Genomic DNA, 21,275 nt, shown 5'->3' with positions numbered 1-21,275 from the left:
AGGCATCCATGGCCCTTCTATTAAGCCTGCCCCAACACACCATTTCAAAAAAAAACAAGAGGAAGAAAAAAAAATAAGATAGAATAGTGTGCCTGAGTGTACCCTCAAGCAAGAGAACTCCAATCCAAGACAGTGGAAGACCATGGTACAGAGGCTATGGCACTACCCAAGACTAGAGAACAGTGGTTTAATTTTGGAGTGTCCTTCTCCTAGAATAGCTGCTTACCACAGCTAAAGAGTCTCTTCTACCCTTACCAAGAGGAAAGTACACTGAACAAATTGCAGTACAGTAATTAACCCCTTGGGTGAAGAAGTGTTAAGTATCTCATTGTTGTCAGGTGTATGAGGAAAGACGAAAATATGTAAAGAATAGGCCAAACTATTCTGTGTAAGTGTAGGCAATGAAAAAATAAGCCGTGACCAGAGAGAGGGATCCAATGCAATAGTGTCTGGCCAGTCAAAGGATCCAATACCTCTCTAGTGGTAGTATCTCAACGGGCCGGCTGGTGCCCTGGCCAACCTACTACCTACACTATATATATATATATATATATATAGATATAGATATATATATATATATATATATACATATATATATATATATATATATATATGTTAATGCAGAAACACAAACCCATCTGGTTGGAAAAACAATGTCGTTAATTTTGTAAGTGGTAGTTAAAAAGTTGAGAGGTGTAAACAAATTACGATTTCATCTTACTTCCTAAAATTATGAAGTCTCTTTGACAGTTGTATATATTTCGTAAGGATTCATTTTGGGCACACAGATGTAAGTTTTTTTGAGGAACTTATATGTATATATTTGTTTTGTATGTCTTATTCATTTAAGCGTTAAAAGGCGTAAATTGGTTTATTTGTGACATTTAACATTTGATTGTCCTATAAATATGATAAAATGTGATTAAAGTGGCAACGAAATTGTCTTGTTTAGAAAATTATATTTAATTAGCTTTCCAAGATGTATTAAGGTACATCATGTCACCGTTATGACTTATTGAATATTATGGGCTATTTAATAATGTACAGTATTTAAAGTTTGTAATAATTCCTTTCAGGAATGAACCTACTGCTACTGCTATTGTTTCTACTGTTACTACTGTTACTACTGCTACTACTACTACTGTTAACGGAATAAAGGTTGAAGTTGAGTTTCTGAGTTTGTGTCGCCCATAACAACAGTTTCATTCATCTTTAACATGAGTACGGATCAGAAGGACAACGTAGAAGACAATGGTGACGCCAAGGAGAAGTTACGCACCCTCAAGAACAACCAGACTGCTGCTCTCTCTGCCCTCACAAAGAAACGGAATGAGGTCAGCAAGTGTATGGAGAAGCCTGATAATCTCCATTTAGTAAAGACAAGGCATGGAGGAGTTTGAGGAAGGGTTAAAGAAGTACAAAGACTGCCACAGTGATTACTTGTCTCAACTACCTGTCAACGAGCACCAGTCAGAAATCAAAAGGTTTGAAGATAACGAATTGTCTGCCATGGGATTCAGATTACAGGTGCATAAATGGATAGCCACAACAGAAGCAAATTTGCAGGATTCTATGGACGGATCTTCACTGCGGAGCAGGTCACATAAATCCAGGAGGTCAGTTAAAAGCACGGCATCAAGTGTAGTCTTCTCTCATACAGGAGAAGGCAAAGTTAGCTGGTTTGCTTGCACAGAGGGCACTGCTTGAAAAACAAACAGAAATAGCCCAACAACAGGCAGAATTAAAAGCCAAGGAAGATTTGTTAAAGTTGGATGGTGAAATTGAAGCAGCAAGGGCGAGGGAGAAGGTGTTCCAGGAAGAAGTTATTCCATCGACAGACAAAGTTTTAAAACCCTGAAACACCAGCATTTGTTCCCAGTCACAATGTGCATCAAAATAAACCCAATGTGACCATGCCTTTTCTACCCATGGCACCTGCCCCCAGAGTCATTCTACCAAAGTCAGCAACAGTTAGCAGCGGCTATGATGCTGCCTCATGCTGAAGTGACCAAGTTTTTTGGTGATCTTCTTGAATATGCATCATTCATGTTGGCATTTAATGACCGCATCGTGCCACACACCACATCAGACTCCAACAGGTTGTATTTCTTAAATCAGCATCTAGAAGGAAAGCCTAAGTCACTCATAGCTGGGTGCATGTTTATGAATGCATCTGAAGGATACATTGAAGCAAAAAGACTTCTGGACAAAGTGTATGGAGATCCATACAAGGTTTCCATGGCATACATAGACAAGCTAACCAAGTGGCCACAAGTGAGAGGTGATAACAGTGAATCCTTGCAGGAATATGCTTTATATCTTGTGAAATGTAATCATACCATGCAGTCATTATCAAACATGCAGGTTTTGAATGATTCGCCAAACCTTCAGAGGGTGATTTCAAAGCTGCCAGTGTATATTCAAAATAAGTGGTTGGATCATGTGATAAAGCTCAGGAAGCAAGGTGTTTGTGTGTGTTTCCCCCACATTAGTGGAATTTGTGCAGAATGCAGCAGAGGCAGCAATGGATCCTGTATTCAGCAGGGAAGCTTTGGGTAAAGTGTGTGTTTTTTCAAAGGCAAAGGCAAATCATGGCTCAAGTCAGACCAAGCAAAAATCGTTTGCAGTGACAGTGCAACCATCAAATTCTGTAAGCCAGTATACTAGGAAATGCCAACTCTGTAGTGGTCATCATGACCTTGAGGAGTGCCCTCAATTTCTGCACAGGAGTGTGGATGAAAGACGAGAATTTGTTAAAGTCAACCGTCTTTGCTTCAGTTGTTTGGGCAATAACCACACTTCAAAAAGGTGTCTCAATCGACGGCAGTGCAAGACATGTAATAAAAGGCATCCTACCACTCTGCACATTGAGAATTTTAGGATGCTTGACAGCAACAGTGCAATTGTGTCACAAGCTAGTGCACAGTCTGAAAGTACAGGTCAAGGTAGTGCTAAGGGTCAAGATGGTACTCAAGGTGAAGGTCGCACTCCAGGTCAAGGCAATACTCAGACTCTAAGTAATGTGAGGTCTTCTGCATGTACAATTTCTGATACAGTGTTGCAATCAATCTTGCCTGTGCAATTACGTATAAAGGGTAGCGACAATGTAGTACAAACTTATGCCTTTTATGATACGGGCAGTACAGGTTGTTTCATTAAATATAGTATCAAGGATCAATTAAACTGTAAAGGTATTGAAACAGCTATAAAGTTGCAAACAATGCATGGGACTGATACGGTTAAAACCTTTATTGTAAATGGTCTTGTTGTTGCTGATATGCATGGTAATAATGATGTTGTATTACCAAAGGTATTCACACAAAAGGATATTCCTGTTAATCACGATCAAATTCCAAGGTATGAAGTGTTAAAGGATTGGCCTCATTTATCAAGTGTTATTAATAAGATTCCAGTGTATCAACCAGAGTTAGACATAGGAATTTTGATAGGTAGTAACTGTCCAACAGCTTTACAACCTTTGGAGGTTGTACCCACTTCAGGTTATGGCCCCTTTGCAGTAAGATATTTGCATGGATGGACAGTTAATGGGCCTGTACATGTTAAGGTTAGTTCAAATGGGGTTTCATGTCACAGGTTACTTGTATCTGATGTTCAACATGTTACTGATTGTATTACTGTTGAAAGTATTAGGAAGTACTTTGAGTTAGATTTTTCAGAAAGGGATCTTGGGTCAGTTCCTGATGAGCGTGGCTTATCTTTTGAGGACACAAGATTTGTGAAAAGGTGCCAGGATGACATTGAATTTAGAGATGGACACTTTCAGCTACCCATGCCTTTTCGAGATCGCAATGTGAATCTTCCTAACAATAAGAAGCAGGCTGTTAGCAGAGCTAAGTGGCAAAGGAGGAAGATGAAGAATAGTGAAGATTACAGACAGCAGTACACAGCATTCATGGATAAGTTGTTTGAAAAAGGCTATGCTTACAAGATCCCAGATGATGAGGTCAATAAGATTCCTGTTTGGTATCTTCCTCATCACGCAGTTTTTCATCCCAAGAAAGGGAAGATTAGGGTTGTTTTTGACTGTAGTGCCAAGTTTGAAGGTGTGTCATTAAATGATGTTCTGCTACAGGGTCCAAACCTCACCAATTCATTGACGGGAGTACTCATTAGATTCCGGCAGGAGGTTTATGCATTCATTGGAGATATTGAAGCTATGTTCTTTCAAATAAAGATTCCACCTGAGAATCAGGACTATGTTAGATTCTTGTGGTGGCCTAATGGTGACATCAAATCGACCTCTTGAAGAATTCCGAATGGCTGTTCACATTTTCGGAGCAATCTCATCACCGAGTATTGCAAATACTGCATTGAAGGCCACAGCAGACAAAGCAGATGAGAAGTATGATTCAACTGTTGGCAACACCATAAGGCACAATTTCTATGTTGACGACTGTTTGAAGTCATGTGCTGATGTTCCTACAGCAGTGAAGTTGGTGAAGGATTTGGTATCTGCAACTAGTGAAGGAGGATTTAGGTTAACTAAATTTGTCAGCAATTCAAGTGATGTCCTTACAGCTTTGCCTGCTGAAGATTGTTCGGTTGAAAGTGACAAGTTTAATCTTGACATGGAGAGTTTAATGACAAGAGCCTTAGGAATGTTATGGGACCTTAAAGAAGACTCATTCAAGTTCTCAATTGAGCTCAAGGATAATCCATTCACCAGAAGAGGATTGTTATCAACTATCTCATCATTATATGATCCCCTTGGGTTGCTCTCTCCAATCATCTTACCGGCCAAGAAACTGTTACAAGAATTGTGTCAAGTTGAGAGTTTGGACTGGGATGAGAGGATTCCAGATGAGCCAGCTGAAAGGTGGGAACATTGGATACAAGGTCTTCATTTACTGGAGCAGCTTTCAATACCAAGATGCTTCAAGTCAAGCGGGTTTGGTAATGTGACAGATTCAAGTCTTGTATTATTCAGCGATGCAAGTACAGTTGGTTATGGTGTTGCAGCATACCTTGTTCTTCATGGTGGAAACCAAGTGCAGTCAAATCTTGTCATGGGAAAATCAAGAGTATCTCCCAAAAAGGTGGTGACTATACCTAGGCTAGAACTTACAGCTGCAACTGTGTCTGTCAAGGTTGCTCAACACATCCTGAAGGAGTTGGAGTTTACTGTTGGCAAGGTAGTGTACTGCACAGATTCAACAACAGTCCTTCACTATATTCATAGCAACACTAAAAGGTTCCCTGTTTTTGTAGCCAACAGAGTCAGGGTTATAAGGGACTATTCCCAGCCTGAGCAATGGAGATATGTAAACTCCAGTGATAACCCTGCTGATGTGGCATCAAGAGGTATTAGTGTACATCAGTTTTTGCAGTATGACGAATGGTTTCATGGCCCATCATCTATTGCATCTGATTATTTGCCTTCACAGGAGTATGTGTGTGCAGATTGTGTTGATGATACGAGTGAACATGTGTCTGCGGTCACAATTTCTGAAGAACCTCATGGGTTTACAAGATTAATTGAATATTTCTCTTCATGGTCAAGGTTACAAAAGGCAGTTTCTGTATTTCAACAACTAAAGTCAATCCTTAGTGGTAAAAGGAAAGGTTGTGTAACCACTGATGCTGAAAGGGCAATAATAATGTATGGTCAACGGGAGGTGTTTGGTGATGAAGTGAAGGCTTTATCAAGGAATTGCCAGTTGGCAAGAGTAGTCCAATATATAAGCTTGATCCCTTTCTTGATTCTGAGGATGGATTATTGAAGGTTGGAGGTAGGATAAGAAGGTCTGACATTCCACAGTCTGCCAAACATCCCATACTGTTACCAAAGAAGCATCATGTGACTACATTGTTGATACGACATGAGCATGAATATTAGCTCATTCAGGTAGAAACCATGTTCTCTCAAATCTAAGGCAGAGTATTGGATCATCAATGCTAATGCAACTGTCAGGAATGTGTTATTCCATTGTGTTACTTGCAGGAAGTTGAAAGAACCAGCTTTGAGTCAAAAGATGGCTGATCTTCCAGCAGACAGATTGGAACCTTCACCACCATTCAGTAATGTTGGTATTGACCTCTTTGGACCCTATTACATCAAGGAAGGAAGAAAGGAGTTAAAGAGGTATGGTGTGATATTTACCTGCTTGGTTAGTAGGTCAATTCATATTGAAACTGTAAACACTTTACAATCTGACTCTTTCATAAATGCTTTGCGAAGATTTGTTTCTCGAAGAGGTCATCCTAAGGTTATCAGATGTGATAATGGAACCAACTTCCATGGGGCTGAGAGAGAACTTAAGGCAGCTCTTGATGAGATGGAGGAAAAGAAGATTGAGAAGTATTTGTCGCATCATCATATTGAATGGAAATTCAATCCACCTGCAGCAAGCCACATGGGTGGTTGTTGGGAGCGCCAAATCAGAACAGTTAGAAAAGTGTTGTCTGCACTGGTGAAGGAATTTGGTGAAAGGCTAAATGATGAAAGTTTACGGACTCTGCTTTGTGAGGTTGAGAGCATCGTCAATTCAAGACCGTTAACCACTGTAAGTGACAGCGTAGATGACCTTGAGCCACTAACTCCAAACCATTTGTTGATTCCAAAATCTTATGTGATCCCTCCCCCTGGCTTGTTTCAAAAGGATGATGTTTACATGAGGAGAAGGTGGAGATGCGTTCAATATCTGACCAACCTGTTTTGGTCAAGATTTAGAAAAGAGTATTTGAGCACTTTACAGACTAGACAAAAGTGGAATGAAGCAAGAAGAAATCTAATTGTTGGCGATGTGGTCTTGGTAAAGAGTGACATTGAGCCAAGGAATCACTGGCCAATGGGGGCGAGTGATAGAAGTATACCCTGATGACAAAGGAACAATTCGCAGTGGCAAGATTAAGACACTTTCTTCGGTTATTGTCCGTCCTATTCAGAAGCTAGTGTTATTAGTTGAAGGCTAGGATTTTCATGTTAAATGTAACGTGATATTTTGTTGTTCTTATGGCCTATCATTTGATATTATATATTATTTGAGTTATGAAGATGTTTAATTTTGTTTAGGTGAATAAGTGAATCATGGAAGTGTTTTGAATTCAAAGAGTTTGTATTGTAACTTAAAGGTTATTTTATTGTGTCTGCATGTGTAGGTGTATATTTTGATAAACAGGTTTAATCTGTTTATGAGGCTGAGTATGTTAATGCAGAAACACAAACCCATCTGGTTGGAAAAACAATGTCGTTAATTTTGTAAGTGGTAGTTAAAAAGTTGAGAGGTGTAAACAAATTACGATTTCATCTTACTTCCTAAAATTATGAAGTCTCTTTGACAGTTGTATATATTTCGTAAGGATTCATTTTGGGCACACAGATGTAAGTTTTTTGAGGAACTTATATGTATATATTTGTTTTGTATGTCTTATTCATTTAAGCGTTAAAAGGCGTAAATTGGTTTATTTGTGACATTTAACATTTGATTGTCCTATAAATATGATAAAATGTGATTTAAAGGTGGCAACGAAATTGTCTTGTTTAGAAAATTATATTTAATTAGCTTTCCAAGATGTATTAAGGTACATCATGTCACCGTTATGACTTATTGAATATTATGGGCTATTTAATAATGTACAGTATTTAAAGTTTGTAATAATTCCTTTCAGGAATGAACCTACTGCTACTGCTATTGTTACTACTGTTACTACTGTTACTACTGCTACTACTACTACTGTTAACGGAATAAAGGTTGAAGTTGAGTTTCTGAGTTTGTGTCGCCCATAACAATATATATATATATATATATGTGTGTGTGTATGTAAAATTATATATAATATATAATATATGTATGTAAAATATATAAATATATATATATATATATATGTATGTAATATATATATATATATATATGTGTGTATATATATATATATTATATATTTATATATATATATATATATATATAGATATATATATATATATATATATTTATATATATATATATATATATATAGATATATATATATATATATGTATATATATAAATATATATAGATATATATATATATATATATATATACATATATATATATATACAAGAGGAATCATAATTTTTATTTGAAGTTAGACCTTCATAAAGAGAGAAATATAGTAAAAGCTGAAAGTAAAGAATGAATGAGATTTCCTCCAACTAAATGAACGTAAATGGAATTATCTGGATGGATGACAGGACAGGGCGGAAAATTGTAATATCAAAACTGAATCAAAGATAAAAAAGGAAAAAAAAAGTTAATTTTAATGGAACTGAAAACGTTTTGAAGCAAGAGTCTGTGGAAGCAAAATTTAGAAACGGTCAGTCCCATATGTTTCTTGAAAAGAAATCATGAAGAAGATTACTATTATGAAAATACATTGATTTGTTGAGATTTTTTTTTGTTTACAGAGTCACAACTGGAATATAGCCAGAAATTGTTGCAGGGTCCTGGTGTGGACCGTTGGTAAGAGTATTCAGCTCTTTTGAAAGTTGAGTTGAATAATCAAGGTTTTTCTAGTTCTGTTCTTGATGTAGATGTATACACTAAAGTCTTCTCTCTCTCTCGCTCTCTCTCTCTCTCTCTCTCTCTCTCTCTCTCTCTCTCTCTCTAAATTTGGCCCTTAGCAACAGCCGGGTGTTTCGTAATGTTTGCATCATAATTATGGCCAACTTTGCGAATTTACGGTTCCCCACGTTTTGTTACGAGAGGAGAGATAATGAAATTCAAACTGAGGTTCACATCAGATTTCAATTTCCTTAATTGCGTAATATAGTTCATCTAATTATCTTCAATAATGGAAATGATTCTAATTCAGTAGCCAAAGATATTTTGAGATGTTGAACACAAAAATTAAAATGTTAAACAGTTATTCAATTGTCACGTATTTCACAATTGTTGATCAAATACGTGAAAACAGTCTATATTAACTTACTCCCTTGCTCTACCTCACCTAACCAATCTAGCAAAACCTAACCTAACCTAACTTAATGATATATTAGGTCTGTTCGATGAATAGGAAGATTTTTCAACAGAATGTTATGACTTCCCTCTCTTGATACAGAAGAGACAATGTTAATAGGAAATGAAAACAGTCAACTTAAGACCCAACAACAGCAAGATTTCTTTCATATTTTTTACAATATTGAATTAATATATGAGAATTCCTTGCTTTGTTGATTAACTGCAGATCAGTGATTTGTTTTCAATTTGAAATATGTGATGGTGATGTGATAGTTAGCGTTTGATGATTAGTAATTAGATGATGAAAGAGAATATTGAATATGCAGACAATAAAGGACTGTTTTAATTTTGCACCCGTGGTCAAATACCAAAGGTTTTAGACATAAATATATTTTATGAGGAAATTCAGACTGACAGGTAATGTATTCTGTTTGCTTGATAATTGTTTACATTTTTTAATTTTTCAAATTCAATATGTCAATCTTTCCGAAGAGTATTTTTAAAGAATTCTTTTATATTTATTTCTCTGCAACTCTTCCAACCAGAGGAGGAAATGAGAGACAGGTGAATTTCCGATGGGAAAAAACATCAAAACTAGTCCCCTCTCTTGCCAAAGCTCAAAGAAAGTAATGAATAGAAATGAGAAGTGAAAAGGTTTAACTCAGAAGGAAAACTTTGAACTTTTGTAGAAGAAAGTAAAAAACTGGCTTTGGAAAGTCCACGAATATCTCGTCCAGAGGAGAAATCTTAACTTGTCAGAATGGGAAGAAGTCTTGGAAAAACAATTTTTTATTTCCCCTAACTTAAATGTGAAATGAAGTATCGTTGTGTTATCAAATATTGTCAACGGTCCATATTTGATGTTTCAAACATTTCGTTTTTCATTTAAACCATTTTTTTTGGGGGGGGGGGGGGGGAAATAAACGTAATATTTCCTATTTATGCAATCATATCTTGTTCCTTACAAAATCCTTTCCTGACCAGGGTGCCTATTTATTTATTTTTCTTTAAAGAATTTGTGGATTTATTATTTTATGTTAGTATCCCCTGTACACTACATTTTGTTATTCCCTCCGGTAGAGACTAAACGTTTTCCTTCATTTTCGGTTGTATCCTAAATAAATGTTTGCTGCAAGGCCCTGGAAGTTATATTCATCGTATTTCTTTGTTTGCTAGTTTATGTATTTACAATTATTATGTTATGACCATACTGAAAGATGCATAAAGTGTCAGACGATGACTATACATGCCTAAAGCATTTCGTAGTCGTTGCCGAAGTCATTGAAGTCGTCGTGGTCATCGTGAAAGTCGTCTTTGTCTCCGAAGTCGACATATAGGCATATATTTCTGGAGTTAAGGTAAGGGGCTTACCACTGATTAGTAGGTAACCCTTCAGTATGATGATTCTCTCTCTCTCTCTCTCTCTCTCTCTCTCTCTCTCTCTCTCTCTCTCCCTGTTCTTTCATGTTGATAGTGATATTAGACATTAAGAGGGAAGATTTTTCTCTTATAAAAAAGTGAGAGTAGTTGAGTAGCTTTTCAGGAACGTCTAGTGAGTTGAACAGTTTCCGAATCTGAACGACGGTAACGATACAGAAGATTGTGAAATATTTACATTGTTATTTTAATTTCGATTCAAACACCAAAGATATGATTATGGTAATTATTTTTAACACAGAGGAAAATGAAAGCCAAAAAGGTATTACTTATATGCGACGGCAAATTCAATGGAACAGGGGGATATTGTATATATGCATAAAATGGTATTTTTTTTCCTTTCCTAGCGCTGTAAGTCATCGATATCCAATAGATGTTGTCTCGGAACATTGTTCGATGTCCCAGCCACAAAATCTCAAATCCTTCACCATCGGATATTCGAATTTTTCTAATAATGGTTTTATCATATAAAAAAAAATCCTTGTAAGGAATTCATTATTATTCAATCATCCCTTTTCCTAACACCTGGGAACCAGGATGATTTGATTCTATGTATAAATAAACCTTCTTATCCTAAAAGGATTTTCCAAAAAACATGAACATACATACATTAACACGCGTCTTCAAACACACCCTCAAGAAAAGAAAATGTTTATCTCTGTCCAAATCCATTTCTTATCTGTCCCTGCTCATCTTTATGCGAAAGAGACATTGCCATCATGTGAAGGAGGAAGGCGCTGAGGAAAAGGTTGTAAGAGACACTCCTGGAATGAGACAGTTTCTTTTGCATAAGAAGTCCAAAGGAAAAAAAATAACTTTTTATTTGGATATTTTAGTCTTGGGATATTCTTTCCTTTCTTGAAACCAGTGGCTTATTAAGTTGGAATTATCCCCAGCTTTAAATTTTCTCTCTCTCCTCTCTCTCTCTCTCTCTCTCTCTCTCTCTCTCTGATAGCCACACATACAGAAAAAATTAAATCAACTCCCCAATTTACATGTAAAGGAAATATTTGAAGAATATTTTATTTCGAGTATAGTTATCATGAAAATAAATATTAAGTAATTCTTATTAGTATTTCTTGTATTATCATTGTTATTATTATTATTATTATTATTATTATTATTATTATTATTATTATTATTATTATTATTATTATTATTATTATTATTATTATTATTATTATCATTATTATTCTACCTTCCGAAGTATTTTCTTCAGACAGGATTTTACTAGTATCATTACTCGGTTTATTTCCTCTCCTCATTGGACTATTTTTCTTTGTTAGAGAACTTGGTCACACATCATCCTTCTATTCCTACTAGGGTTGTAGCTTAGCAAGTAGTCCCCCTATATAATACAGTTTAGATATGTCTATTTATAAACACTCATATATATATATTATATATATATATACCAAGGCACTTCCCCCCTATTTTAGGGGGTAGCCGACACCTACAATGAAACAAAACAAAAAGGGGACCTCTACTCTCTGTGTTCCTTCAGCCTAATCAGGGACTCAACCGAGTTTAGCTAGTACTGCTAGGGGTGGCACAGCCCAACCTCCCACATTTCCACCACAGATGAAGCTTCTTAATGCTGACTCCCCTACTGCTGCTACCTCCGCGGTCATCTAAGGCATTGGAGGAAGCAGCAAGGCCTACTGGAACTGCGTCACAATCGCTCGCCATTCATTCCTATTTCTAGCACGCTCTCTTGCCTCTCTCACATCTATCCTCCTATCACCCAGAGCTTTCTTCACACCATCCATCCACCCAAACCTTGGCCTTCCTCTTGTACTTCTCCCATCAACTCTTGCATTCATCACCTTCTTTAGCAGACAACCATTTTCCATTCTCTCAACATGGCCAAACCACCTCAACACATTCATATCCACTCTAGCCGCTAACTCATTTCTTACACCCGTTCTCTCCCTCACCACTTCGTTCCCTAACCCCTATCTACTTGAGATACACCAGCCATACTCTTAGGACACTTCATCTCAAACACATTAAATTTCTGTCTCTCCATCACTTTCATTCCCCACAACTCCGATCCATACATCACAGTTGGTACAATCACTTTCTCATATAGAACTCTCTTTACATTCATGCCCAACCCTCTATTTTTTACTACTCCCTTAACTGCCCCCAACCACTTTGCAACCTTCATTCACTCTCTGACGTATATCTGCTTCCACCCCACTATTTGCTGCAACAATAGACCCCAAGTACTTAAACTGATCCACCTCCTCAAGTAACTCTCCATTCAACATGACATTCAACCTTGCACCACCTTCCCTTCTTGTACATCTCATAACCTTACTCTTACCCACATTAACTCTCAACTTCCTTCTCTCACACACCCCTTCCAAATTCTGTCACTAGTCGGTCAAGCTTCTCTACTGTGTCTGCAACCAGTATAGTATCATCTGCATATATATATATATATATATATATAAATATATGTTCACCCTCACCTTTCCCCATCCCATGAGTATGAGGATAGCGGGTAGTCATACCCTGGTTAAAGGGGTGGGGGGTGGGGGGTTACGTGCATATATAGAGATTTTGCAGTCATTTTTGACAGATCGACCACACAATTAATATCAATAATGAGCTACATACGGCACACTATCAATAATTGAAATGAAGTAATTGAGTTGTGTACCTTACCATTTGCAGGGAATATTGTCCAAAAGAGAGAGAGAGAGAGAGAGAGAGAGAGAGAGAGAGAGAGAGAGAGAGAGAGATAGTTCCTTGTTTAGGGAGTTTAGAGAATTTCTTCTCTTCACTGAAAGAGGAAGGGAAAAATGCAAGAAAGAGAAAGATAAGAGAAAACTGAAAGTATGAATTAAATTACAATTGGAAAGGGACGAAGATGATACACTCAACGAGAGAGAGAGAGAGAGAGAGAGAGAGAGAGAGAGAGAGAGAGAAAGAAGAAGAAAAAGAAGAAAAAGGAAAATTATCTCCGGAATAGTTTAAAAAATTTAGAGATGTATAGATGAAATGAAGGGAGAGACAATACATTGTTTTCACTTATTTACTGAACTTATTTCGGTTATCTTTCCCTATATATATATATATATATATACATATATATATATATATATATATATGTATATATAATATATATATATGTATCTATCTATATATATTCATATATATATATATATATATATCTCTCTCTCTCTCTCTCTCTCTATATATATATATATATATATCTATATCTATATATATATATATATATGTGTGTGTGTGTGTGTGTGTGTGTATTTAGATATGTATGTATGTATACAGTTTTATAATCATATGTATATGCATATGTATATGTGAAAATACTATTATATATTATTATTATTATTATTATTATTATTATTATTATTATCATTTGGAGAGCTATAATCCTAGTTGGAAAAGCAGGATGCTTTAAGCCCTATGATTCAAACAGGAAAAATAGCCTAGTGAGGAAAGGTAATAATGAATTAAATAAGCCATATGAAAAGTAATATACAAGTATATACATATACAAATATGTATGTATATATTTGTATATTTACAGTATAAATAATAAATATGTGTATATCTACATATTGCTTACTTATATATCAATATTGATATATATACATATTCTTATGAATTTGGTTTAGTGTTGAGTAAATACAATGGTTTACTTTTAATTATATTTATATTTCATATATTGTTTTCATTTGTGCCTTGAAGAGATGATACCCAGTCTGTAAAATGAGCTCCTCTCATGTAGATATAAGTATTCTATGTAAATTACGTAAGACTTTCGTGGTGATTTCATTTTATCTTTATTCAAGTTAATATATAAAATTTACGTTATTTTTAAGAAATAATTTTTTATTTCCTGTATGTTTCATACGAAGTCTTACTTAATCTATTTGTTGGATTCGTGCGAGATATGAACAAGGGCTTAGGTAGGGTTCTTTTATATTTTATGATGTATTGCATCATGTTTGAGACTGTTCAGCAACATGTGCTTTGGAAAAATTCTCTACAATGTGCTTTGGAAATGTCTTGAAGGGCAATGAGAGGATGTTTTTTTCTTCTTTATTTTGGGACAAAGGTTGTCTGAGAGAGTCGTCCGGCGTGGTGTTCGTTGTATTCAGGAGAGCATTACTTGGCAACTTTGATGCTGGGCCCAGCCCCCACGCTATAAGACCTCGATCCTGGAACCTTCTGGAATTAGTCAAATTTCATATAAAAGATGACATCAAGGTTAGGTTACAGATTCAGATAGAGATAGAGAACGGCAGCCCGAAAACAGCCTCTTCCCCTCTCCCTCTCTCATTCTCGCAATCCAGTGTATTGTTGAAAGTGTTCAGTATGTTATAGTGTGTCCTTTCCCAAGTGACTCTGTGCCCCAAGGCAAATCATGAGTCGAAAAGATACGGGGATTTTGAATTCAATATATTAGGGTGAGTGTTGGCATTGTATAAGGTTTTTGGTAGTGGGCCCTGTAGGAAGGATAGATTTTGTAACGTGATCTGGTTATCTATTATTCATTAAGTGTCAAACTTGAACGTTGTATTATTCAGATTTATTTCCAGCTTTTGTATAATTTTTCATTGCATCATTTCTTTTCTTAGACTAGGTTTTATACCGATATAATAGTTCAAGTCAAGTTCTTATATAATTTCAGATCGTAACATTTTTGTCTTATTCCAAGTGTTGTTCAGACATAATTTTTTCCACTGACTTATTTTTTAATGTAAATTCTTTTCAAAGTGTTGTATTTTATATAGAATACATTTATTTTTGTAAAGAGTGTATTATTCCAATCATCATTATTTGGAACCAGATTCTGTTGGTATTCCCTGATAAGAACCACAGTCAGTTGAAAACGTTTTAATAAAACTTGAGAGTAATTACCCACGTTTGGTTTTGAGTGTGCTTAAGAGACCTTTGGATATTCAATGTTTTATATATTGGTGTCTGGGAGTTATCTAATGGTCTCAGAATTCATTTATTAATGTTTTGAATTGTAACAGTTGTAAGGTAAAAGTAAACAAATGAGTTTGGAATACGAAAGGTTCGTTAACTTGCCAGTCGTATATATATATTATTGTATGTTTGGTTCCCAGTTACGAGCCGTAGTATAATATATATTTTGGGTGCTCAGATCCGGGAACCATATGATATATTATGCATTTAATTATATGAATATAGATCACCAATTAGAATCTATCAGAAAGGCCATGGGAAAGGAGAAAGTATAATTGTGAATGGAATTAAATCCTCAATAAAGAAGAAGAAGAAGAAGAAGAAGAAGAAGAAGAAGAAGAAGAAGAAGAAGAAGAAGAAGAAGAAGAAGAAGAAGAAGAAGAAGGTAAGAAGAATCATAACAACAAACGACAGTAAGAAGTGAATAATATAAAAAGGGTGACAAAATGGAGACATCTTGTGTGTGATGGGAACAGCACCATTCAAGAACATTGATGCTCATTGATTCCGGAAAATACGAAGATCTCTGTATTTATCGAGTTTTATTTTTGAAATGTAGCTTGAAAGGGGTGAAGAGGCCTGGTGTGGACCATGAGTGAGAGTGTTCTGTAAAATAAAAAGGCTAAATATAGTTAACTTTTGTATTTTCTATATACTGATGTGCAGTAAGATAGATCATGAAAGATGTGTCTTGAAATTCTCTCTCTCTCTCTCTCCTCTCTCTCTCTCTCTCTCTCTCTCCTCTTCTCTCTTCTCTCTCTCTCTCTCCTCTCTCTCTCTCTGTGGGTGCGCTATGTGACAGCTGTGCTTTCCGGGACGTCCTTAATTGTGGGTAACTTTGCAAATTGGCGAATCCCAATTCGATACTGGAGAAGAGACCGTGAAATTCCGACAGTTGACATATTGGCTTCGTTCGTGACCTATCTCTGTCCATCTAACTATCGATAGACAAGGAAGCATTTCTCTGTTGATAGCCGTGAAACAGTTGGATACAGGAATCCATGTACGCCTTGTCACACCCTTACTGCACAGCGAGTAACCAGATAGATAGTGTAGATAGAGATGGCAGAAGTAGTGGTCCACAGAGAGAGGGTGAGCCTGGAATTCACGCCACCAACTGTACATAGGAAAAAAATAAAAATACAATTGTGATCATTTCTTTTCTATCGCATTTATGTTGATCGTATTCTAACTCACTATTAAATTTTTAAGACATTTTTACCTTATTTGGATCAATTCGGGGTTTTATCTAGACATTGAGAACTACCTGAACGGGAAGTTGAATCGGTGGAAACTTCAGAAGTTCAAACATGCAACGAATGCTTTTATGTTGAAAAGGCTGATATAAGTCTCTCTTCGTAGTTTATAGATGACAGATCTATTTTAAACCTTGTTACTGATATCAAGGTATCCCTTTCATTAATTCTCACATGATTTTTTCCCCTTTTCCTCGCTGGGCTATTTTCCCTGTTGGATCCCTTGGGCTCATAGCATCCTGTTTTTCCAACTAAGGTCTTAGCTTACATAGTAATAATAATGATAATAATAAATGTGGATATATTGATATTGTACCTGCGCCAAAAAACCGTGTTTTAGAAATTAATATTGACCGCTTGTATATCGTTAGTTTTTAGAGAAAGATACACACACACACACACACACACACACATATATATATATATATATATACCTACATATCTATCTATCTATATATATATATATATATATATAATCTGTGAGTACGCTAATACGGGTAAGGTTTGTTAGAAACAATGTATTCAAGAGCATCATCTGGACACAATACAATAATCCCTTAAAAGTCCTCATATCAGCATCAATGACATTAATCTCGCAAATTTTATCCATATTTATTATACAACACAAAAGGGACCATCGCCCCCAAAAATGAATAAACGCTATTCTATTCCACTGTATAGAATTAATATAAGCTAACTGTGTTCGGTGTTTCCATGTCAACTGTTCTCTTTGGAAACGCTCGCTCACAACATTTGTTGACGAACCGTGACGATAAACGTTTCCATTGCAGCCACGTGGAATCTTCAATGACGAACTAATGGGACCAACAAAATTGGCTGGTTCGTAGATTAAGCCGAACATTGTTCCCGGACAGGCTTACCATTAATGAGGGGAATTGTCAATGGTTATAGCAGGGCTGATGAGCACCCCCCCGGACTCTGACCAGAGACACGTTTGTAGGCGAAAGAAGAAGAAGAAACTGTCAATTGTACATTTTTTCTGTGCTTGGATACATTTACGTTTCCGTATGTTTTCTCACTATCACACGAAACTATTCACAGTTTCTAAAATTGGGATGGTGACCGTGGATTGCCAAAGATTTGCTATCAAGCCAAAAATACACGATTAATTAGCGAGGTGTGTAAGTAACATGCTTCAGGTAACTTGACGTGTGTAAATATTACAGATGAAAAATATTTTGTGCAAATCAAGTAAGAAACAAGTTTGGCAGTCAAGCTGAAAAGCAAAGCTAGTGTCACTTGTCGTCTTAGAATGTCAATTTTTTTTTGTGGAAGAAGATTACTCTAAATCATTTTCAATAAGTTAATGATTATTTAATGAATTAAGGTTACAATTACATTTTTATATCAAGCATGTAGGTTTGGGAATAAAATTAGGGTGTGATTTTTAATTAACAGTATATTTGTTGAACTATAAACACACGTGTAGACATACTCACACAAACAAATAATACATACATACATTACATATATACATATACACATAAATACACACACAACACACACACATATATATATATATATATATACAGAGAGAGAGAGAGAGAGAGAGAGAGAGAGAGAGAGAGAGCTCGTCAATCTATCGTTTTCCTCCACTTTCTCATGCTTTTGTTATTCTTAACATCCTGCTAGTGCGTATTATTTTCATTATATGTCTTGCCCATGTGCATTTCATTTTCCTACATTTTGTTATAATATCCCCTACTTTAGTTTCAAATGTGTGTATCTATCTTACTATCTATCTTTCTATATATATATATATATATATATATGTATATATATTTATAAATATATATATATATATATATATTATATATTATATATAAATAAATAAATACGTATATATATATATATATATATAACACACACACACACACACACATATATATATATATATACTGGATATATATATATATATACATATACTGTATATATATATATATATATACATATACATATATATACATATACATATATATATATATATATATACATATATATATATATATATATACATATACATATATATATATATATATATATACATATACATATATATACATATACATATATATATATATATATATACATATACATATATATATATATATATATAAATAAATAAATATATATATATATATATACATATAAATATATATATATATATATATATATGTATATATATATAATATATATATATATATATATATTTACATAAATACATAATTATATATCTACTGTATATATATATATATATATATATATGGATTTATAAGAGATGGAATTATCAAACTTAAGTGATAGAATATTGAGAAATCAAGAACTAGAAGCGATTTCAGACATAAATTTAGACTCCAAAAAACTTCTTGAAAGTACCCAATCAATGTTTTCATTAACGAATCATTAGATTCCATTGAAAGAAGATAAAAGTTTTCTTATCTTCGTTAATGAATAACTAATTTTAAAAAAAATCTCTGATGAATAAGTACAAAAACTTTTATTTTTCTCTGTGATTACAGTTCTCCCCTTTCCTGGCAAATATTTCTGAGCCTTGTTTTTTCCTGATTTTTTTTTATAGGTATCAACAGAAATGAAAATATATTTCTTTTTTCGTAGGTTCACTGCAATTTGATAAATAACTGTTATTTGTCATAATCAAAATATAAATTGAATGAAGAGAATCAACCATTCCACTTTACAGTCGCTTTGTTCATACAATATATCTCATTACAAAATTTGGTTTTGGGAATCACTTCTCTGTGATCAAAATGTATATTTATTTTAGAGAGCAATTGTTTCTTGGTGGCTTCTATCTATCTGTCCATCTATCTATCTATCCATTTATCTATACATCTGTTTATCTATTTATCTATCTACACATTTATCTATTTATTTATCTCTCTATCTACATATATATGTATCTGTCTGTCTAACTATCTTATATATCTATCTATTTGTTTATAAATCTGCACATCTATCTATCTATCTATCTACAAATCTAACTATATAACTATCTATCTGTCCATCTAGCTATCTATCTGTCCATCTATCTGTCCATCTAGCTATAGCTATCTATCTGGCTATCACCACATCTATTCAATTATAATTTATTCATCGATATATTTAGAGAATAAATAGAATAAATATGACGTTTATTCGTGAGTGGCATCTCTTGCATAATTGCCAGATAGCTTCAAAAAGGTCCAATATTTAGTTTTGAGAGTTATCATTCCACGTCAATTCAATTCTCAAGAGTCAGTTAATCGGTTAATCCTTAATAAATGTCTGAAAACGTGACAGATATTATAAATAGCTGTCTGTTGTCATTTTAACAATGCATTAATTTTTCATGATTTTTGGGATACTTTACTATAAAACCCTTTCTGATTGGGGATTCCTTAACGTGTTGGAAGGGGTTTGTGTATCGCCATGATCAGTAAAACTGTACTAGTCAGGGCCCCCCCACAATAGGTTAGATTGCATTGAGTGATCGGACTGAAGTTTTCCACCGTCACCAATCCGTACTGGCCAGCGTGGTGATGAGAACCGGCTAAACCCATGACAAGAATAACCTATAAGAGGTTTTTGTCCTGCAATGGACGAGAAACAATTGCATTTGTTTTTGTTGTTGCGTGTATATATATATATATATATATATATATATATATATATATATATATATATATATATATATATATATATATATATTATATATATATACACACACACACACAAATATATATATAATATATATATATATATATATATATATATATATATATATATATATATATATATACACACGCACACACACACACACACATATATATATATATATATATATATATATATATATATATATATATATATAGTATATATATATATATATATATATTTGTGTGTGTGTGTGTGAATGTGAAAACCCCATAAAACATTCACATTATGGAATTAAATTTTATTGAACGGTCGAGAATTGTGTTTATATGAATTATGTTTTGTGGCTGAAAACAATCTTTTATTTTATGAGGGATTAATCTTATTGTTTTTTAAATATCAAAATATCAACATTACTAAACTTGGTAAAGTTGCATCCGCAGAAAATGCTTTGTTTGACCATTATGACAATCACTGGCAGATTTTTAACTTAATGAATATACTATTATTATTATTATTATTATTATTATTATTATTATTATTATTATTATTATTATTATTTTCATTAATATTAGGAGGTAAACCAGCCCAATGGGTCGAACTTGGCTCTTAAATAGCTGGCCATTAAGTTGGAGGAGGTTATGTTTTCGCCCCTGTTAGTTCGTTTGTGAGGTACTGAAGCTTTTTAGGATTAATTATAATGTGGAGACATGGAAATGATTCAATTTCTAAAGTCCTAGATCAAAGGTTAAGGTCAAGGTCAAGCAAAACGTCGACCAAATTAACCCCTAACCTTAACCCCAAGTTTGCATATAGTTGTCACACCGACTTCAAATGCTCCTAAGGTATAAATATATTCTGGGAAAGGCAAGCTGGCTTTGAAGAAATAAGCTTCCATGGCGGAGGTCTGCAGTCTCAGAGTACTTTTCTCGTCAGTAAATAGAAATTAAATTAAGATGATATAAAAACTGTGCAACTTTT

The 21,275-nt window shown here is 34.4% G+C and overlaps 1 protein-coding gene across 1 annotated transcript; it reads left to right on the top strand.

Annotated features, from left to right (window-relative positions):
* The first annotated feature begins 1,983 nt into the window (after positions 1-1,983).
* LOC137625603 (uncharacterized) lies at positions 1,984-15,780 on the top strand. Its single transcript, XM_068356515.1, has 9 exons — positions 1,984-2,464; positions 2,628-3,017; positions 3,468-4,244; positions 4,540-5,153; positions 5,349-5,407; positions 5,963-6,108; positions 8,403-8,453; positions 14,486-14,743; positions 15,668-15,780. The coding sequence occupies exons 1-9, from the start codon at positions 1,984-1,986 to the stop codon at positions 15,778-15,780; spliced, it is 2,889 nt and encodes a 962-aa protein (XP_068212616.1).
* Positions 15,781-21,275: the final 5,495 nt, after the last annotated feature.

Source organism: Palaemon carinicauda, chromosome 32, assembly GCF_036898095.1.
Source record: "Palaemon carinicauda isolate YSFRI2023 chromosome 32, ASM3689809v2, whole genome shotgun sequence".
Classification (NCBI taxonomy): Eukaryota; Metazoa; Arthropoda; class Malacostraca; order Decapoda; family Palaemonidae; genus Palaemon; species Palaemon carinicauda.
This window is presented reverse-complemented; position numbering and strand designations above follow the sequence as displayed.